General features: G+C 44.2%; 1 protein-coding gene across 1 annotated transcript in view; it reads right to left on the bottom strand.

Moving 5' to 3' along the window:
* LOC111147356 (BMP binding endothelial regulator) overlaps positions 1–17,249 on the bottom strand; it is a 252,678-nt gene that overhangs the window by 12,611 nt on the left and 222,818 nt on the right. Inside the window, exon 14 of the mRNA XM_022503357.1 lies at positions 4,545–4,675. Coding sequence (XP_022359065.1) covers positions 4,545–4,675 — 131 coding nt within the window. The remainder of the gene's footprint in view (positions 1–4,544; positions 4,676–17,249) is intronic.

The raw sequence follows: 17,249 nt of genomic DNA, 5'->3' as shown, positions 1-17,249 counted from the left end.
TATGGTGAGTGCTGTGAAGTGTGTAAACCTGGTGATTCACAGACCTGTACCCCTGGGGATAAAAATATATTATATGTTTATAAAAAATAAAATTTAAAAAGAAAAAAAAATTCATTGATGTTTATGGAAATATGCAAATAAATATATATTCATATTCAAATGTGTTTTTCCAGCAATGCTCTTGCCAGTCTGTTTTCATAATGATGAACAACAGAGGCTGTAAAGCAAATTGACCTGAGTTTCATTCCCAACTTACGCATTTTCTAGCTCTGTGACTTGCAGCCAATCACTTAAATATTCTAAACCTCAATGTCCTTATCATTAAAATGTGGGTAATAGAATGTTACCACATAGATTATGATGCAGATTTAACCAGATAAAATATCATAAAAGTACTAGTGTAGTCCTCAGGGCAAAGGAAATGCTTATAAAATGGCAAATATTAATAGAAAGGGTCATTATTAAGCTTTTATGATAGACCTTCATGATGGCCCTTTGCACAGTGTATTGTACTCGGTAATTCACATGCTAAACCTTGGTGCCATCTGTCCTTTCAGCCACATGTACACTTCCTGCTGGTAGTCATGATAGAGCTAAAACCCACTCTAGCCTTGCAAACGTCACTTGCTCATTCAGAGTTTCTAGCCTGGCTGGCTTCTTATCTGTTCAACTTCCAAGCTTTTTATTCTGGAAGATTTCTCTTCTCTGTATTAAGTGGCCATAAGTGCTGTCATAAGTCAAAAGATCTGGGAGGGGATGCCTGGTGGCTCAGTCATTAAGTGTCTGCCTTCGTCTCAGTTCTTGATCCCAGAGTCCTGGGATCAAGCCCTGCATTGGGCTCCCTGCTCAGTGGGAAGCCTGCTTCTCCCTCTCCCCCTGCTTGGGTTCCTTTCCCACTGTGTCTCTCTCTGTCAAATAAATAAATAAAATGTTAAAAAAAAAAGAAAGAAAGAAAGAAAAAGATCTGGGAGCTGAAAACAAGGAAGGAGTATTCTTAGGGTCTTCAGTATTTCTGATTAATTGGAACTGGATCTACTGAAAGGTGCTGCATGTCTCTGTAAATTTATTTTCATGTACTAGCTGCCAATCTGTGGAACCTTGTGTGTGTGTGTGTGTGTGTACACGTGCGTGTGTAAGGGTTCCCCTGCAACTGTGCAATCAGGCCTCACTCAGATGGGTCCATTAATTTTAAGTGGTAAATGGAACCATTCAAGAGCCATATTCCTTGTCCGTTAGAAAAGTGATTTTAGCTCCTGACATTTGGTCCCCGAAATCAGGATGCCGGGAGAAACGTGCCGTCCTCAGATGCAGAGTGTGCCCTCAGATGGGGCTACACAGAGCTCCGGGCCAGGAAGAGAGTATTCCTAGATTGTGTATCTAATATAAGCCTTACCATGGCACCCCCACAGCTAATAAAGTTTATAAGGTTCTGCAGAGCTCTAAATCACAGAGGGTGGAGGGATGGGGCTGGCCTCCATATATCTCACTCATTTTCTGATAGATGTGAGGCAAGGAGGACTCAAAGGAGAGAAAGGGAACCCAGACTACTCAAGATGCACTGAAAGGACGGGTCTCTCAAAACATCACCTTCACTACACAACCCCACACTGATACATTAGGTGAGAGCTAAGCCATTTGGTCTTACTTTTTAGGTGCCTCTGCCACACCTTACTACTGAGCTAGGGAAACTGAAAGACTTCATAAAAATCTACATTTTGCTCCCTTTCCTGCTTCTATTCTTGCTAAGACCTGCACCTCCCACCATGTACATGTCTTAATGTAAGTCCTTGTAAGGGATGAGGAGTTAACTACTTCTTTGGAGTCTTCCGGCACAAATGGTGGTATCTAAGAAATGACAGAGTGAGGTCATCATGCGCGTATGCCAGACCACGAGCGCTAGACATCTTGAAGATGCCAAGACACCCTGATTCCAGGGAATGAGTGACTCATGATGGACACCTGGACCCTGTCCTTGTTCTGACTAGTTCCTACATGCCTGAGAAGACATGTGCACCAGATCACAACCGTCAGTAAAGACTCCAGACTCCACACAAAGATTAGACTCATCCTCCATTTCCTTTCTAAGCCTCCCAGATGCTCTGTCTCTATCTTCCATATATATATCTTCAATAAACTCCGCTCTCACTTCCTGTTGGCTCATGTTTGCTTTCCATCCTGTGTGAAGTCAAGGACAATCTTGGTTGGTCCTGCAGGATCCCCTCTGGGTCCTCTGGCCTGGCTTGCTGGTATTACTGTGAGTTATTTTTATCAATCAATACTCCTTTGAGAAGGGTGGCATCAACAGAGAGGTACTCTTGCTGTGGAAAGTGAACTCAGATACAAAGACTGGACTTGGGTTTGTAGAGGAGAGCAAATTCCAAAAGAAAAATCAGAAAGAAGTAAAAGGGTTTGGTGCTTTTCAAGGACACAGACTAGTGATTTTGTCAAGCGGCAGCTTAGAGAAGTTTTAGTAACCCCAAAATACCTGTCATCCTCTCCCCTCAAAGCCAACCAAATAGGCATAAAAATTAACTCAGTGGTTTCAACTTTGGCTGCAGGTCAGAATGACCTGAGAAACTTTTGTTTTCTTTTAAGATTTTATTTGTTAATTTGAACATGAGAGCACATTGGGGAGGGAGAGTAGAAGGAGAAGAGAATCTCAAGCAGACTCCACACTAAGCACAGAGCCTGATGTGGGGCTCGATCCCAGGACCTCACCTCACCACCTGAGCCAAAACCAAGAGTCAGACACTTAACTGGCTGCCCCACCCAGATGCCCCTCACCTGAGAAGTTTTAAAAGCTACAGAAGGCTGGTTAAAAGCAGGATATTTGGGCATGGGGCCCAGGCATAGGTTTCTGGTTTATTTTTTAAACTCCCTAGTGACTCCAGTGTCCAGCCAGATTGAGATCCACTGGTCAAAGTAAAAAAGATGGCTGTGCACTGAAAACACAGCTTTAACACAATTCTTCTAGACCATTCTCCAACCAGATGACCATTTGTGTATTCCACCAATACAGGCATTCTAGAGTTAGCAGTGCCACCAACTGCCATCCTTCCTAATATGAGAGCTAAGGTTATTAGGATTAGCCTAGAATGAGGGCAAACTCCAGTCTCTTCATTCCAGGCAAAATCTGGCCCTTTTCAGAAAAATGTCTGCCAACTCTTGAGGTAAGTGACCAATATTAAGTCATCTCATCTTTAAATCGGAATAGCATCAGCTGCTTCTAGGAGTTGGATACTCTTCCAGATGTTTCATATATATATCACAGATGCTTATCACTCTGTGTAATAGATATTATTGTAAAATTCCAAACTATAATGGGAATCTCTCTTCTTCTCTCCCCATACACTCCCTCTATCTTAATCCAAATCACCACCGTTCAACACCACTACGGCAACAGTCTCCTTCCTGGTCACCTGCTTTCAATCTTGCCCCAGCCCACCTATTCCCCCTACTGTAGCCCGGACACAGGGTGAACTTTGGAAAGCAAAAAGAGGCTTGCTTAAAGCCCAGCAATGGTTCCCACTCCTCTTAGAGTAAAGGCTACCCACCTTCCCAAGACCTGAAATGCCCTGCCCGATGCAGCTGCTGCTTCTTCTCCACCCTCTTCCCCTCGCAAACCATGCTTGAGCCACACCAGCTCCCTTCTAGTACTAGAGCATACTATCTTGTTCCTACTTTGTGGCCATAAAATATGTTTTTTTCTGCATAAAATGCTTGCCCTGGCTCCCTTCGATCCTTCCAGACTCAGCTGAAATGTCACAGCCACAGAGAAGCTTACCCTTGTCACCACCTAAGGAGTCACCCACTCCCTCTCCATTTGCTTTCTTTTGCTCTTCCTTATTTACTTCCTTCATCACAGTTAACATACTTAGCAAGTATTTGTGGTAGAGTCACTATTTTTGTCTGGTTCTCTTTTTGGCCTGTGGGCACCTCAATGACAAGGGCTTCTTCTCTTTGAGTCACCAGATTACCAGCTGTGCTCAGCACAATGCCCAGCACTTAGCCACTGCATAAGAAATATTTCTTGAATGAACAAAGAAGTCCATTTTACAGATCTCAAATAAGCCAATTAACCTGCCTGAGATCAAAGAGCTATAACAAGGAATATAGAAATCTATCTCTCAGAGGCAAAAGAACATTCTGCTAGGGTTTAACAAAAAATCACACTTATCCTGAAGACCTTAAATGACTGTAATCATCATGAATCGTCTTTGTTCCACACATAACCTAAGCCACAGCTGTGATTGTCCATGTGCTAAGTACATCCAGCTGGGGTAGCTTGAGGTTGGGAGGATTTTGCAACAGTGGAAATCCTTAAATTGTTCAAATGTGCTTGTCACAAAGCATTTCTCTTAAGTGCATTCTATCCTGCCTAGTGGGAAGCCCTTGTGTTTTATCAAGTTGCAATCTAGTTGGACTATTGATGGAATTTCCCTTTGGCCAAGGGGGAATGTGGCCCACATCAGCAAGTCTCTTCCATTGCTATTTTGGGAGCTGTAGTGAACTTCCGATGGATGGATATGCCAGGAATTTCTCACCTGCACAATTCTGCTGAGGCTCCCAGTGGACACTGATGCCCTCTCTCTGACAGGCCCGGGTATACGCCAGGAATGACTCACAGTAACAGTTTTTATGGACTGGACATTCACACATGTCTGTCACGCAGGACCTAAGGAACCCAACAGAAAGAAACGAACATGTAAAAATATCAAATTTCATCACATACCTTAGATGTGACTTGTAGACAGGGGTGGGTGGGTGGATGTCAAACCTTGATTGGCCATTAAAGGTTGATATTTTAGGTTGGAAATCTAAAAATGGCATAAAAGTTCTACATGAAGCCTTATGGGGTATGTCTGAATAATGTGATAGTAGGTTCCCTTTCTTCTAGAGCAGGACTCTCCAAGAAAACTTCCTGTAACGATAGGAAATGTTCTACAATCTCCATTATCCAAAGCAGTGTCTACTACCTGTACCTGGTTATTGAGCACTTGGAATGTATCTAGTGTGTGAGGAATCAACTTTTTTATTTGATTTTATTTTAATTCACTTAGATGCAAATAATCAATATGCCTAGAGGTTACCATGTTGGAAACATAGCTCCTAGGCTGCAGTCCCCATTCAAAGTGCTGTCATTTTGTGAATAGCTCTAATATAGGAAACGTAGTTTCTACTTCAATATAACCAAAATAGTGACTAACATGATGAAAGTATAAAAATCCCAGGGCTTTCTGTAGACATACAATTAAGATTTATTTTTATAGTAGCTTAGAATCTTAAGTCTTTTAAGAAATACTGAACCTCATTCTTTAGAATGTGGGGTGACAAATTCCAAATAAAGCAAAACATTCAGACTCCTAATTAGACTGAAAGATAAAGAAGACTGAGCCAAGAGCTTCATAGCTTAAGTTTAAATATGGAAATGATGGACCAGGACATCAGGGGAACTGAAATGGGCTTCAATGTAAACCAACAAATTTTCAAGCACCTTGACCTCTAGGACACGGTAATGAATTTACATTGGGATGTCCTATTACCATTTACAAAATGCCTCTGCTTCAGTCTGTCACTGAGTGCTACATAGGCAAAACACAGTCCATATTTTATAAATAAAGAGGCCATTTTACAAATGAATAGATGGGCCCAAGTCCCATTAAAAAGTGGCAAAAGAATGAATTAAACTAATTCCCCTTAGACTGGGGCTCTTCCTGTTATACCCTAGAATCAGAGAACCTTCTTCATCTTCACCTTCCAGCAAGTTCACCCCCTCCCAGTTTGGACTTCACATTTATGCAAGAGGCCCTCAAGATTAAGAATATTAAACTACCCTTATTTTTTTCCATACTCATGTTCAGCAAAACCTCTTCCTTATAGTACCAAATTCAAGGCTAAAAGCAAAAACAAATAATTATAATACTCAAGATTACAAACAGCGCAGATGATCTTGAAAAGTGCCCAGGATGTGATAATCCAATGTGAATATGCCAGCACTTTCTCTTGTGGGATGTGTGTACACATCTGATCTCACATGGGACGTGTGTACACATCTGATCACCGAGAATGGCCAGCTAGCTCTGTCAAGGTGGTGCACTGCCTGCCCAGAACAAGAATTAAATGCAGAAACCATATTAAAGAACCAATAGACTCACCGTGTACCCAATTATTATAGCCCAACCCTCAAGAACACGGCCTTGGAAACAGAAACTAACAGGGACAAAAAGCAATTGTACTGAAACCTAACGAGCCTCTTCCGTGTCATCAAGTGAGAAATTATCTGATGACTGATACTTAAGACAGAAAATTATCTGATGACTGATACAGAACAGAAAAATGGATCCCTTTCCTCTCTGTAATAATAAAGAATTGTATTTCTTTTTTTTTTTAAGATTTTATTTATTTTAGAGATAGAGAGGGGGGCAGAGAGATGGAGAACAGGGTGTGGAGGAACAGAGGGAGAGGGACAAGCAGACTCCACACTGAACCCAGTGTGGGGCTTGATCTCAGGACCCTGAGATCGTGACCTGAGCCGAAGTCAAGAGTCTGACCCATAACTGACTAAGCCACCCAGGTGCCCCAAGACTGTATTTCTAAATACCTCCTCCCACTTGCATTACAGAAACCCTGTGAAATCATGCTCACTGACAAACACATACCAGACACAGTGCTGTGTCTTTAAACTCATGCAGAGCCTCCAGGCTTCTGAGAACAGCCAACTAAAGCCTGTTCTTAAAACAGCCTCTGAAGGTCTGAGGATGAACCCTCCTCAACACTACTGTCTTTGCTGTTTTCATTTCCATTCCAGACCAACCCACACCCATCACGGTCCCACTCAATTCTGAATCCCCAGGGAGGTTTTGGTGAACTAGTGCTATAGCCTCTCATCCCACCCTGGCTTCACATCCTGGGGACCTCCCTAGCCTATGGAGTGTTACTCCCTTGGGCACGGGTCCCACCAACGCGACAGGGACGGAGTGGCACTGAGTGGGCCCGGTGAAATGATGGTTCTCCTGTGGGAATGCGGTGGTCTCTGCGCGAGGAAACACATCCTCTGATTTGAAAGTACATCTAATGCAACTCCGTAGAACTGTGGACAGTAAACAGAATTTAATTGGTTTAGGTGCAAGGGTTATTGGGGAATGTTTTCCTTCTTTTCTCTTTCTTTCTACTGGTTGTCTTAGGAAAGCTATTTATGCAATTTCAAGTGAACTAGGGACAGCTAGTTCACTGAGCTGTCGAGAGAAAATGCGGTGAGCTCACATTTCGTGTGGAAGCCCACATTTAATAACCACGGTGTATTGCCCACCCTCCGCGTCCATGACAGGCCACGCTGAGCACACACACAGCCAGCAACGGATCTGCCCTTTAAAACGAAGGAAGAATTGAGCTTATTCTATTACTTGGCACTTATGAGGAACAACACTGGAGGAAAAAACGTTTGTCAAAGCCACCCTTGGCTTGAAATATTTCAAACATATTTAAAGGCTAGAGAGATGTGTTTTGTCACAGAAGTTAAAACTACAAGATGTCTTTTTTTATTCACTTGTCAAGTTGATGATTTTTACACCAAACTGTACCCAGGGTTTGTGAGAGAATGGAGAAAGAGAGGGTCCAGCTCTTGCTGGCCGAGTGTACAACTCTTAGCTCCTACGTCAGGCATTTTGTTACCGTTGGCTTGTACAGGGATGGCCCACTTAACTCTTGGGGAAACTGGAGCTTGGACGGTTTAGCTTGTGCAAGGTCACATGGCTGATCGCAGATCTGGAACTGCAAAACCAAGACTGTGATTCAGGTCTTTCTCATCTCAACAGCCATATTAATAACAAACACATTAGAAGATCTTTCCAGGGAGAAATTTGGCAATACTTATAAATAGCCCTAAGGAGGCTCCTTCCTCTGGCAGAGACATTTCACACCCAAGAAAGTAGTAATGCATGTGGACAAAGGCTGTATATACAGGAGTCTTCACCACAGTGCTATTTGAAATGAAAAAGAGGGCAGGGGGAAAACCCGGATTGCCTGTAACAGGGAAATAGTTAAATACATCTAGGTGACATTTATATCCTACAGACACTGCAATGATGTTTTTTAAAATATGAGGAAACATTCCAGCAGGATTGATTGAAAAAGAGCAAACCTGTTTCAGTACTGCGTGGTCACACATAAGACAAAAATAACTGACAACAGATATGCCCAAATGTTCACAGCAGTCAGCTTGAGGTGGTAGAATTGTGGCTCTTCCTATTTTCTCCATATCTGTATTTTCTACAATAAACACATATTGCTTTTCTAAAAAGATAAAAATCGGTGTATTTTTAAGTCGACAAAAAGAGTAACATGAGACATATTAGTATTTCAGTCAGAATGTAGGGACTAGAACAGGAAAATAAAGCACAAAGAATGGGAGGAAATTAAAATATCCATGGGTAGGTCTTAGTTATTAAATATTTCTCCAGCTCAAGTTTTCCAATCTGTGAATCTGAGGCCTCCTGCACAGGCTTTGATTCTATTCACTGGGGGTCATCCTCAGACTCCCACCTCATTGGTCAAGCGATGCCATGAACTTGACATCCAGATGGTTGGAATGGATAATGGGATAACTGGGCATGCTTCTGTTGGAAGGAATTTATTAAGAAAAAGGAACTTATTGAGGGAAAAGTAAAAGCATCCTCAAATGCACTCCAGATTTCAGGGAGGGGCAAAGCTATTGTGATTCAAGTGTTCAATTTGTGTTGATCACACTTAATCTTTCGGCATGAGAAAAATCTAATTTATGACAGTGGAGTTGAATTGTTATGCGGTAATGGAAAATTGGTGTTCTTTCCTTAGTATGCACTGATACCACGCATTCATATTCATTTTATAGAACATGGAGGAGAACGTTATCACTTTCAGTGGTAAGATTTATGGCTTTGGTTTCTTTGCCTTGGTGGCACGATTCTGTCACAATTTTGTTCTGTTCGATGTTGAATTCCTACGCAGGAAACTTAGGCACCCATTGCTCCAGTGGGAAAACATAGGCTGTGTTATAATCAGGCTTTTCCAGAAAAGCTCTACTGGTACTACAGAATCATCAGCTGCCTGAGGAGCCCTTTGAAGTGTGCCCTCTGACACAGGAGCTGATGAATGCATCTAGAAATGACGTTCTGGTTTCCGCACCCTGCTCCTGGCACCTTTCCTGACGGCAAGAGGTGCGGGCAGGATTCCTGCTCCTTGGGGCTCACACAGCTGCGCACCACAGCAATACAGAAAGAGGGTGCCAGGAGCACCACAGGGCCCTCCTGGGCTAGTGCTGTGCTGGGCAGCCCTTTGTCGCACCCCAGCTGCCCCCTTCTGCAATGGCTTCCTGTAGGGGTGTCATGTCTCAGGAAGACACTTCAAAGACCTCTCCTCACAGCACGCAGCACCATCCTGGAATCAGAACCCACCTGGGGTCAGTGCCCTCCACAAAACCCAACTTATTGCCATTTAGCTGCAGGGGAGCCCCCATCAGCTTCTCCCTACCATTAGGTTACAACCGCTGCCTCCTGCAAAGCTCTAGAAAGAAGTCATAGGCCATGTGGAGCTGTTTAAATGGAAATTTAAATTCATTACAATTAAGCAAAATGTTAAATTCAGTTCCTTAGTCACATGAGCCACATTTCAGGTGTCCCATGGCCACATGTGGCAAGAGGCCATCATACTGGGCAGTGCTGACTTACACAAGTTGTATCCCTGCAGAAAGTTCTACTGGATAGTGGTCCCAAGTGTGCAGCTCCATCTGTGGTGGGAAACCATTCTTCTCCCCAGAGAGAGGATCTCCCAGAGAGAGAGGCTTACAGATGTTGTGAGATCAAGATTGGGCTCACTCCAGCTCTTCCTGGGCACTTACAGAGAAAGTTTAAATTCATAGTTGCTAGCAATCTAGATCATCCCTTTCTCTTCGCCACTCACATTCTTTTACCCAGTCATAGGGAATGTCTCATTAATCCTCAGGCTTCCTTCCACCTTGCCATTTTTGTCTTGACTGTGCTTCCCCATCTTTTTCTACTGAAAGAATCTGATGTCTATCATTTAAGACTCAGTTCAAACTCCTCCACGATGCTCCCTGACTGGACTGGGAGAAGTCAGCCCCTTCCTACTGAGTCCTGTCCCTTCTACATCTTTATCCTGGCACAGACCCTCTGAATCCTAATTACCTCTTTGTGGGTTAGAGAAGGGAGCGTCAGGCCAAGCACAGTGCCTTTAACACACAGCTCAGTAAATACGGTGAGTCATCAAAAGAGTGAATGAGAATGGCTTGATGACCTTTGCCCAGCTTCCACGGAGTCACAGTTGGACCCCGATATCTTTGGAGTGTGAATTCTGTCTTTGCCCCTCCTCCTCCCTCCAGTGCCTAATGTGGCTTCTGCCCCTGGGCTGCCCACCACTGCAACTGAGCTAAGCTGCTTCCTTAGGAACATTTTATCTTCATTTTGAACTTCTTGCACCCCTCTCTGGTATCCCAGGGGATTTTCTTTTTAATTTAATGAATGGCAGAATAAATGATCTGGTCTGAGTAGTCTGCTTTAATAACACATTTTCAGAAAAGCATATATTCAATATTATAAGAACAACCTATAGCTCTTCACGTTATTAAAAAGACAAGCCTCCAAATGCTACTAAAATCAAAACATCAAACATCTCTCTGCTTCCTAGCAACAGCATACCGAGTGGTTTTCCCTCTGGTTTCTCTGGCACGCAGGCCAGCCCTGTCAGAGAGAGGTAAGTGTTCATGCATTTGCTACCCAAACAGAGTTTTGAAAGACAGATGTATTAACCACTGGGAACTCTCCACACTGATTCTGGGAGAACAGAAAGGCAGGCCAGAAGTGACAGTAGCCAGCTCCATCTGGGAGCCAGAGCCAGAGCCTGGCCTTCCACCTCTGCCATCAGGAGGGGTCTTTGGCCGGACTGTGTTGCTCTGTTTAGAAGTCAGCTTTCCTGAGAGCAACAGTAACATGTTGCTTAGTCCAGAAGCTGATTAGAAAACCACACTGGGTTCGTATGGCTTTCCTTGCTCCATGTATCTAGGAAGTTCACAGAATCAGGTGAAAGCATTTCAGGCTTGTACTATAGTGGCTTCGGATCTGTGGGGAAGGGAGTGGGGGAGAGGATTCGGGAGACAGTCCTGGCTGGGTGGACAGAAGTGTGTTTAACTACCAAGATACTATTAATAAATTCACTTACACTTTAATCCTTGAAATTCTGCCCCGACCTCCCTAACCCGAATTGCACAGAAGTAACTACAGGTAGTAGCCATAAGAAGGCATAGCTATGTCATGCTATACCTAAGAAAATAACTTCATCCCTAACTCAGTAGCGGCTACCTCTGCTCTTCTCAATACTATAAAGGCACCCTCACCAATTCATAAAAAAGCCCAGCCTATTGGCATAAAAAACAAGCCCAAAAGATTCAATAATGGGAAACATGAGATTGCTTTACTGAGTTGTTAATAAGGGTGGGGCAAACCTGCGGAGCCAGCCAGCAGGGAGTCCGCGCTGCTCCTTCCAGATCCTTCCTGAGCCAGCCATAGTTTGGCACCACGGTGGCTTAAAGATTGGTGAGAATATCTGATGTCAAATATTGTCTAAAATGTTGGCTCCACAGTTGCCTAGATTTCCAGGACAGTACCACAAGGCCAGGTGTCTCTGCATGAGCTTATTTATCTCACAAACTCAATCTAAGGAGATGGGGCAGGACAACCTGGGAGTCTAGCTATTTCTCTGGTTGTGGATACTAAACCTATCTGCAACCCAGCCTCATCAGATCCCCATCCCCACATTAGACTTAGCCCACTCTTAAGTGGGAAGAATGAATTCATTGAGCCCTTTTTGTTTGTGGTACAGAGGGAGGCACAGCCATCAACAGAGACAGACACACCTTCAAACTCCAAATGACATAGCAAAAGCTGTTATGGGCAGGAAGTTTGTGCAAATGGGATACCGAGGACTAAGTCCAGAAGGCTTCACACAGTAGGAAAGACACAGGAGCTGGATCTCGAAGGATGTGTGGAATTTTGCTTCATTCCAGAATGAGGAAAAGGAAATTTCAGGCAAAAGAAGAAGTTTTAAGTTTCCAAATCACCAGATCTCAGATTTGATAGTCATGTGGTTCAATCTCCAATATTAATTAAAAAACAAGACAAAACAAAGAGTCCTTTGACAAACAGTCACAGAACCTGTTGACTAAGACCCCATTTCCTTACACAGCAGCCTGGCAGGTCCTGATGTGAAGACATTTCTTTCTCCTAGGGATCCAAGTCCTCATCATCTCCAACCTGAGCTTACAGGGGTGACATGGGGAGCCACCCAGAATCAGTCAGCGAGCCCGTGCCCGTGATGACGCCTCAGTGATATGCCCCAACTCCCCCATCAGCTTTGTGTGTTCTTCAGCTTCTGATGTCTAGTGTCCTTCCCCCGTAGCTGCTCTCTTTCTGCCTTGACAGGAATAAAAATACAACTATCGAAGTCACAGGGAAAAACCTACCAACGATTTTGAGAATTATTCACAACGAACCTCTTTTCTGATCACCTGCACTCTGGTCTTATTGTGTATACATTTGCCTACTAACATGGACGGAGTTCCAACTTAAAACCTAGGGACTCTATACTTTAAGCTTATGTGCTCTCTCCAGACACTGAACGATACTGATTGCTTTAACTCTCCCAGGTTAAATTCCCCAGGAGGCAAATGGCATTGCCTGCATGGCAGAAGCTAGCATGGGATGGGAGTTCCAGAAATGGCCCTCAGCCTTAGACACCCTTCGAAAGCTAGAGATTGTTTTGTGGAATAACACAGGAGGCACAGAGACCTCCTCTAAAGATAGCAATGTTTACGATTTTCCATAGATGCCAATTTTAACAGGAGTCCTTAGCACTTGCTCTGAGCAGAGACCAAATAACCATCACACATGGTCTGGAGCTTAAAATATTTTGTCCCTTGATAAAGCCATCTATCAGACCAGATGTGGAGACTATAATCCCCAGGCTCATAATTAAGCTTTCTTGTGCCTTAGGGTTGGGGAAGCTGTGTGCACTGTCCTGCTATTTGCCCCAGGCCCAGGGGCTACAACTTCAAAGAGACCAAATCCAGAGACTCTAGAACTACTAACAGGGTTTGAAAATACTCCTCTTGGGAAAAATGAAATATCTTTGCTTAAGTATGAAACACCAGCTCCACAGAGGGGAAAAGGCGACCATGATTAGCAAACATTGTCTGGATTGTCACTCTCCCAGGGATAACTCATTATTTCAGTTTAGTCAAAGATGTCTCCTAAACCAGCCAGGGAAAGGGGAAGCCTGGTCACTACCCCCCTCTAGTGGCTGAGAGGTAGAGTGCCAAGTAACCTCCATTCTTATTCCAGCATTTGCTTCTTAATCCACTTTTGAGGGTAGGGGGTGGGAGCAGGAGGCTGGCTGATAAAGCAGAACATAAAAATGGCTGCTTGTCAGAATATCAATCACTTTTCTCTTAAACATCTTCAATTCAGCACCATCTTGTTCGCTGTAAAACAACGGTGAGGCTGGCTGGTGGACTACATCCCCACGTAAACTAAGAACCTCCTGGGTACCAGCCACAGAGCCACAGAGGGCGGATTATCTGAGGCACGCCCGCTGGAGGGCAGGTGAGGGGGAGCATCAGTGGGAAAAAACCTACGCTTTTTTGTTTTTTGTAAAATCTCATTTTACCTATGCACTGTATCTAGCTTGACCTACTTTGTTTTTGCAAAGAATCGCAAGTACAAAAGACTACCAGACCCTTCACCTAAGTAGAAGGTACCACGTCTGAGGTGGTAACATAATGAGAGGCCAAAGGTGCCAGTCATGTTTCTGCTTCCTAATTAGTATAATGGCAGAATCATTACTGTACTAGCATTCTAGGACTCTATGTCTAAAAATGGACTTGTCTAGCCCTTAGCTAGCCCTAAAAACTAGGTGATATTCACACTTGGAAAGACCTTCCAGAAATGAGAGGGGGATCTTTACTGAGAAAATCTTCAATATCTCTTTTTTGTTACAAGCCCACCTCATTATATTTCTATCCCCAACATAGATAGACATCACCTTCGCAATTGTTTCATTCAATGGGACAAACATTCATTGAGTGTCTGCTGTGTGCAAAACAACAGGTTGGGCTCAGTGGGGAATCCAGAAGCAAAGAGGAGCCTGCCTCCATCTTGGGACTTGCACAGTGTCACGGGGAGGGCAGGGCAAGACAGGGGAGGGCAGCAGGCCACTGGCAGCCCAACTAAGGAGGCTCCATCTGGGGCTCCGGCAAGTGGGGGACTGCAGTCGGTAGGTGCCCGGAGATGAGCAGGGTGCCCTGGGGGAGAGGAAAGCTCTCTCACAGGATAAGCCATCAGGGAGACTAGAGAGGCAGTGAGGTGAGGCCAAAAGCCAAAGCCCATCTGGGTACAGTCTTTCCCCTTTCCGTGCGTCATCTCTCATGGGGTTCTCAGGAAAAGTAAGTGAGAAAACAGACTGTCCAATTGTTAAGGAGGAGAGAGAAATTCATCTATACAGGGGCACGAAGGCTATGAGGTAGACGCTAGGCAGCAAGCAGGGTCTCTTCTCTTTGTCCCACCGAAACTCAACGTGAGAAGGGTGCGTAATTGGCACTTGGTACTTTCTCTCATTCAAGAGGGGACTCCCAGCCCCAGCAGTCCTCTGTGGAATCTTGCCATTTGCGGCCCAGCATGCCAGGACACGTGTTCAGCTCTAGACCACGGCTGCCAGCTGAGAGGCAGGCACTGGCAGCGTGCGGTCACGAGGGGCAGTGAGGAAAATCTGTCAAAGTGAAGGCGTCCAGCATCTGGAGGCCACACCCCGGCCATACGTGGCAGCCACCACCAGCCCAGCTGCTTCAAAGGGGCCGATCCTTCCAGAGGCCTTGTTCACATTAGGCAGTGGAGGGCTGCCAAGTCCACTATGTGCATTAATAAAAGGGCGGCAGCGGTGGCCATGCCCCCAGAGGATGCAGTGCTGGGGTGAACTTTTTCAGATGCTGGGTGCCTTTCATCAAGCATCTGCCGTGCCTTTGGTTCCACAATAAACCAGTATCCACATCCAGTCACTGCACCAGGATGGGATTTTTGCACTCTGTACTCTGTGCTGCTTGACTGTACAGGGAAAACTCGGTCCCTAGACCTAAGAGAAGTATCCTTCCTGAGGAGCCCACCCATTTCCATCAGTGGGTGATGGCACGTGCAGGGACCAGACATTCCCCAAACTCAAACTATAAACAGCATGGGCCAACCACCTTGCAGCTTCCCACCCTCTGCTCAAATGATAGCCCCAGAGAGGTGGGATGTGAGGCCTCTTTCCTAGAAGCAACTGAGAATATTGCTTTGAAGGCACCAGAACACTCATAACCCCCAATAGTGGAAGAAGTGGGGTAAGGCAACATTCCCTCAGTACCTACTATATAATATGCCGGGTGTGTTGCATATGTAAATACATGTAATTTTGACTGCAAAATTTTTAACAGGAGAACTAAGACCCAAGGAAGTCAAGCAGGTTTTTTGTTTTTGTTTTTGTTTTTAATATGATGCAGGTAATAAGTGACAAAGCTGGGTCCCTGTTCTCTGCTCTGTAACAGTGTCTAATACGACACATGCTGTTCCTTCTTCTCCCTTCTCCAGGTTAGAATCTACCCCTCCTTCACTATGCAGGCCAAAAGCTTTCTCAGGGGGGCTTCTGAGATCCCCAAGCTAGACAAGGTTGCTATTTGACATTCTCATGGTGCTCCTGAGTGGCCCTCGTCACAGCCTGCAACTCTGTTCTTATCTGATTGATCCCCACTCCATTCAGCTCCCTGCACTCCAGAGAGGGCAAGTTTTGTTCACTATCTTTTGCCAGCCCTGGTCAAGAGGAGATGCTCAAAACCATTTATCTGAATGAATCATTTATAGGTATTTATAAAGTCAAGTTTGGATAAAGTAAATTCTAAGGTGACAATGAGAATCAGAGAGTTCAATGACCTGAAAAAGTTTCAAGGAGGAGTGAGCATCCCATGGCTTTAAGCACAACCAATGGCCTAGGGGAGTAAGATCTAGAAACAGGCCACTGGGTTAGGCAACCAGGAGTCAGTGAAGGCCTTGGCAGGAATAGTTTCAAGGGGTTGGGGACAAAAGTATGGAAGGTGGGAAATGTGTGAGACATTGAGTGAAGGCCATTCTTCCAGTAGGTTGGCAGTGAAGAGGAGAGAAATGGAATGGCAGAATGCAGGGACATGTGGAACACTTGTGTGTGCGTGTATGCACATGTGGTAGGATCAAAGAGACATGGATATGTTTGGCACCAAGGAAAAAGAAGCCCAAGAGAAGATGTTGAAATTAAAGAGATGAAGGGGTTAGGTAACTGGGAGACCAATGTCTGAAGAAAAATAGGTAAAGATGGGGTCAAAAATGTAGGAGAAAGATTGTCCTTCTCTTTACTTTTGGTTGCTAGTAAATTCCTGGAAAAAAATTCCTGGAAGAAAACACACACACACACACACACACACTTGCTTATACACAGCAGAGTAGGGTAAGGGGTAAAAATCAAGACTATGTTCTAAATCAGCAGCTGGGTGAAGCTCAATGACCCAGTGCAAACACCTAGCAAAGAAGGGGGTAGAATTAAGTGAACTTTGCAAATGGTATTTCCAGGTGAGGAAGAACTATAGATGAGGGACAGGGTTCCTACCATTGCAGAATAAGAGTTCCACTCTCTCTAAGTCCATGACCTTTGGGACCCATAGCAAATGAACTAAAATACGACTAAGCCAAAATTTTAATCAGGCAGAAATTTAGTGCTGAAGAAATTGGTCCTTGGCTCCTAAGGAGAAAAAAAAAAAATATGGCAGGTTTCTTAAACCTTAATTTTATGATCTAAAATTAGTGGTGGAAGAATTTTCCCTATCAGAGGACCCAAAATTTAGAAACCATCTTTTGGGGGGGTGGTTAAGAGGAGATTTTCTAGATGCTTTCTTCCTAAATATTTTATGGCTCCCGTCTGAATAGTAAACCACCACTGTGGCAGTCTATCTTGGTTTAGGACAGTGAGTGCTCAAAAACCCTACCAATAGGCTGGGTGACTCATAAACAGTCATACACTCAAGAGTCTTAAAAGACCTTAGTGAACATCTACTTGCTGCAGGAATTCCTTTTATAACCTCCCTGGCAGATGGTCATATATCTGCATCATGTCTGTGACAACAGCTCAGTAGCTTTTTAGGAATATCA

Source organism: Enhydra lutris, unplaced genomic scaffold (genome assembly GCF_002288905.1).
Source record: "Enhydra lutris kenyoni isolate GAN:26980312 unplaced genomic scaffold, ASM228890v2 scaffoldscaffold16, whole genome shotgun sequence".
NCBI lineage: Eukaryota > Metazoa > Chordata > Mammalia > Carnivora > Mustelidae > Enhydra > Enhydra lutris.
This window is presented reverse-complemented; position numbering and strand designations above follow the sequence as displayed.